The 4732-nt window shown below is 38.8% G+C and overlaps 1 protein-coding gene across 1 annotated transcript; it reads left to right on the forward strand.

Annotated features, from left to right (window-relative positions):
* Positions 731–1718, forward strand: LOC109333951. Its single transcript, XM_019569531.1, has 2 exons — positions 731–1004; positions 1081–1718. The coding sequence occupies exons 1-2, from the start codon at positions 731–733 to the stop codon at positions 1716–1718; spliced, it is 912 nt and encodes a 303-aa protein (XP_019425076.1).

The following is a 4732-nucleotide window of genomic DNA, read 5'->3' on the forward strand; positions in this document are numbered from 1 at the left end:
ATCTTGATCTTTATGTTTTCAACTCTTGTGTTGCCTTGTTTTCTAACTCAAAGTAGTTCAGATCTTCAAAGGGCATCTTCATGTAGGATATTTTTGTGATCCAAATGAGATAGAAGCATGCATAGGAAGTAGGATGCACAAAGTATATGGAGATCCAGCTTATAAATTATAATAAAAAGAAGGCAACTTAATGTACTTCAATATGTTTTTGGTATATGTACCCAATTTTAGTTTTTGTTTCAGTAATTTATTTATTTTTTGTTAGAATGTAATTCAAAAGGGTAGGTTTGTTAGTTGATAGACTTGCTATAAATAGAGATGTATACCCAACTGAATTAAATGAATTTTCAGAAATAGAATTGTGCCTCACTTGCAATGTTTTCACTATAGTTTTCATCTTCTTCTTTCTGTTTCAATCTTCTTCTTTAATGCTCTAACAAACTGGTATCAAGAGCCATACAATATACACCAACAACCTTCATTCACTCATCATTTATCTCTCTGATTCATTCTTTCTTCATTCTACTCTCCTCTCTAACACTCTTTCTGCTGCACAAAAGCTCAAATGGGACAAACTGGCTTCCCTGCAAACTTGCCCATCCTCGTCGGGAAGAACTGGAACAGGTGGAGAATCCAAACGTCAGCAATCATAGGATTTCAAGAAGTGAACGAGATTGTAGAAGATGACTTCCCAACAATAACAGATTCGTCAACAGAGGCATAAAGAAATATGTATAAGGAAAGCAAGAAGAAAGATTGCAAAGCCATGTTCTTGCTACATCAGTGTGTTGGTGAAGCACACTTTGAAAAGATATCTGAGGCAAGAACAACAAAGGAAGCTTGGGATATTTTAGAGAAGAGCAATGAAGGTGTAGAACAATTGAAGAAGGTAAGATTGCAAACCATGAAGAGGCAATATGAGTTGATGCAAATGGAATCCAATGAGAAAATTGCTCAATTCTTCAACCGAATCATTAGCCACACCAATGCTATGAAAGCTAGTGGTGAGAAGATGACAGACCTAGCCATAATGGAGAAGATCTTGAGGACACTAAGCCCCAAATTTGATTGACCATATAGTTGTTGCAATTGAGGAGTCCAAGAACTTAGAGGAACTGAAAATTGTAGACCTCCAAGGCTCCTTAGAGACTCATGAACAAAGACTTATTGAAAGATCCTTGGAGAAACCTGCAGAAAAAGCATTGCAAGCATACACCTCAAGAAGAGGAGGATATGGTAGCAAGAGTGCACCAAGAGGTAGAGGCAGAGGTAGAGAACAAAGAAGAGGCAATCATAGATTCTCTCAAACCTCAGATCAAGAAAGGGCTAAGTCTGATCAAGTAGAGCAGGCAACAAAAAGGGGTGAATATCAAAGGTGGCAAAGCAATAAGAAAAGGGTTGATAGGAGGAAGCTGAAGTGCTTCAACTGTAATAAAATTGGGCACTTCAGTTATGAATGCCAAACAACTTCAAGTCATGGAGAAGGTCGAGGAAGGCATCACAATGAGGCATACTTGGCCAAGAAGGAAAGCACTGAAAGTCTGGATGATGAACCAGTATTGTTGATGATGACCACAAATGATGAATTAAACAACAATGACAAGTGGTACATAGACTCAGGATGCTCAAACCACATGACTGGAAACAAAATTTGGTTGCTAAATTTTGATGAGAATAGGAAAAACAATGTAAGATTTGCAGACAGTAGACTAATTTAGGCAGAAGGAACTAGTGATGTCCTAATTTGTAGAAATGATGGGAAGAATGCAATGATATCATATGTGCTCTATGTACCAAGCATGAAAAGTAACCTGCTCAGCTTGGGACAATTGGTAGAAAATGGATTCTCTGTCCAGATGCATCATGGTGCCTTAGAAATATTTGATGCATATAGGAAGAGAGTATTGAAGGTACCTCTTGCACAGAACAGAACCTTCCAGGTTAGCCTAAGAACCATTGAGACTCAATGCATAGCAGCTACATCATTAGTAGAAGAATCTTGGCTATGGCACCTAAGGCTAGGACATATGAACTTCAGAGATCTGAATCTACTAAGATCAAAAGAAATGGTCAAAGGACTACCACTAATTCAAGCCCCTAACAAAATGTGTGATAGCTGCCAAATAAGTAAACAATCTAGATCATCATTCAGTGCACACACACCTGCTAGAGCAAATGACCTCCTACATGTCATATACTCTAATGTGTGTGGCCCTCTTGACACACCTTCCCTAGGAGGAAGCAGGTATTTTGTAACTTTTGTTGATGAGTTAAGCAGAAAGCTTTGGCTATATTTGATAAAGTCCAAGAGTGATACCTTCTCAATATTCAAAGAATTCAAGACATTAGTAGAGAAACAATCAGAGAAATCCATCAAGGTGTTGAGGACTGATGGAGGAGGTGAGTATACTTCAAAGGAATTTGAAGAATTCTGCAAAGAACATGGAATTGTGCATGAGGTGACTGCCCCTTATACACCACAACACAATGGAATAGCAGAGAGAAGAAACAGAACCATCTTAAACATGGTTAGAAGCATGCTAACAAGCAAGGAACTCCCTCATGAATATTGGGGAGAAGCAGCTGCTACTGCAGCATACATACTAAATAGGTGCCCAACTAAGAATCTTGATAGCCAAGTCCCTGAAGAAGCATGGTCAGGTATCAAATCATATGTGCAACATCTTAGAATTTTTGGCTCCTTGTACTATAGACATGTACCAGACCAGAGGAGAAGAAAGCTTGACAATAAGGCTGAGGCTATGATCTTATTGGACTCCAATTCAACAGGGTCATACAAATTATACAACCCTGATACAAAACAGATAACATTCAGCAGGGATGTCTTCTTTGATGAGCCAAACTCATGGAAAGGACTGAAGGAGAACCACACACATCTGGCTAAAGTACAAATAGACTGGGAAACTGATGAATCAGTGGTACATGAGAGCAGAGCAAACACAACCACATCACCTCAGCAAGAAAGACATAGATCAACAAGGGCAAGAAATCCACCAACATGGCTATCAGACTATGTATTGAACCCTGATGATGATGTGAACCAAGAAGGGGACATAATCCAACATATGGCATTGTTTGCTGATGCAGAACCAATAAGCTTTGAAGAAGCAGCATGTAGTAGCACTTGGAGAGCAGCCATGTTAGAAGAAATCAAGTCCATCAAAAAGAACAATACATGGGAACTAGTAGAATTGCCAGATAAAAAGAAGCCTATAACAGTGGAATGGATCTTCAAGATCAAACTAAAACCTAATGGCTCCATAGCAAAATACAAAGCCAGGCTTGTAGCCAAAGGGTTTATGCAGAAGAAAGGACTTGATTATTCTGAAGTATTTGCACCAGTAGCTAGGCTAGAGACAGTGAGACTCATTGTTGCACTAGCTAGCTGGAGAAATTGGAATTTGTGACAATTAGATGTAAAATCAGCTTTCCTCAATGGCCCTATAGAGGAATTGGTATATGTCACTCAACCATCTGGCTTTATCAACAAAGGAAATGAACACAAAGTGCTTAGACTCAACAAGGCACTCTATGGTTTGAAGCAGGCACCTAGAGCTTGGAACAAAAGAATTGACAAATTCCTAGCCAACTCTAGTTTTCTGAAGTGTAAAGTAGAATACGGGGTGTACACCAAAACTACAAACCAGAACAAGGATATCATACTCATTTGCCTATATGTTGATGATTTGCTCATAACAGGAAGCTGCTCTCAAGGAATTGAAGAATTAAAAGGAAGTCTAAAAGGGGAATTCGAAATGACAGACCTAGGAAAACTAGCATATTTCCTTGGTCTGGAATTTTAATACACAAACAAAGGCTTATTCATGCACCAAAAGAAGTACTTGCTGGAAATCCTCAATAAGTTCAACATGATAAACTACAATCCATCAGAAACTCCAGCTGAAATGAACCTAAGACTAGGAAATTGTGAAGATGAAGAGGCTGCTGATGTAACTATCTTCAGGCAAATTGTAGGAAGTCTAAGATACATTTGCCATACAAGGCCAAAAATTTCATTCAGTGTAGGAGTAACCAACAGATTCATGAGCAATCCAAAACAATCTCACATGCTTGCAGCCAAAAGAGTCCTAAGGTGTCTAAAAGGAACAATGGACTTTGGCATAGTATTCCCTCATGAAGATGAAAGAATCAGACCACATCTCATGGCCTACTCTGACTCGGATTGGTGTGGAGACATATTGGATAGAAAGAGCACAATGAGATATGTTTTCATAATAGCAGGAGCTCCAATCTCTTGGTGCTCCAAGAAGCAAAAGGTAGTTGCACTATCAACCTGTGAGGCAGAGTACATAGTTGCTTGTTCAGCAGCCTGCCAAGCTTCTTGGTTATCATCCATGTTGATGGAACTTGGCATGACAGAAAGCAATGAAGTTGAGCTACTGATAGATAGTAAGTCAACAATTGATCTAGCACGAAATCCGGTTTCCCATAGAAGAAGCAAACATATAGAAACAAAATACCACTACATTAGACAACAAGTGGCTGAAGGAAGAATCAAGTTAACTCACTGTAAAACAGAGGTACAATTGGCAGACATCATGACTAAGGCCTTGAAGATAGAAAGGTTCAAATACTTAAGGAAGATGATAGGAATTTGCAGTCTGGGTGATATGTGAGGGCTGGAACTTTCATTATGTGTTGTTTTATAAATAGAGATGTATACCCAACTGAATTTTCAGAAATAGAATTG

This window comes from Lupinus angustifolius, chromosome LG19 (genome assembly GCF_001865875.1).
Source record: "Lupinus angustifolius cultivar Tanjil chromosome LG19, LupAngTanjil_v1.0, whole genome shotgun sequence".
Lineage (NCBI taxonomy): Eukaryota > Viridiplantae > Streptophyta > Magnoliopsida > Fabales > Fabaceae > Lupinus > Lupinus angustifolius.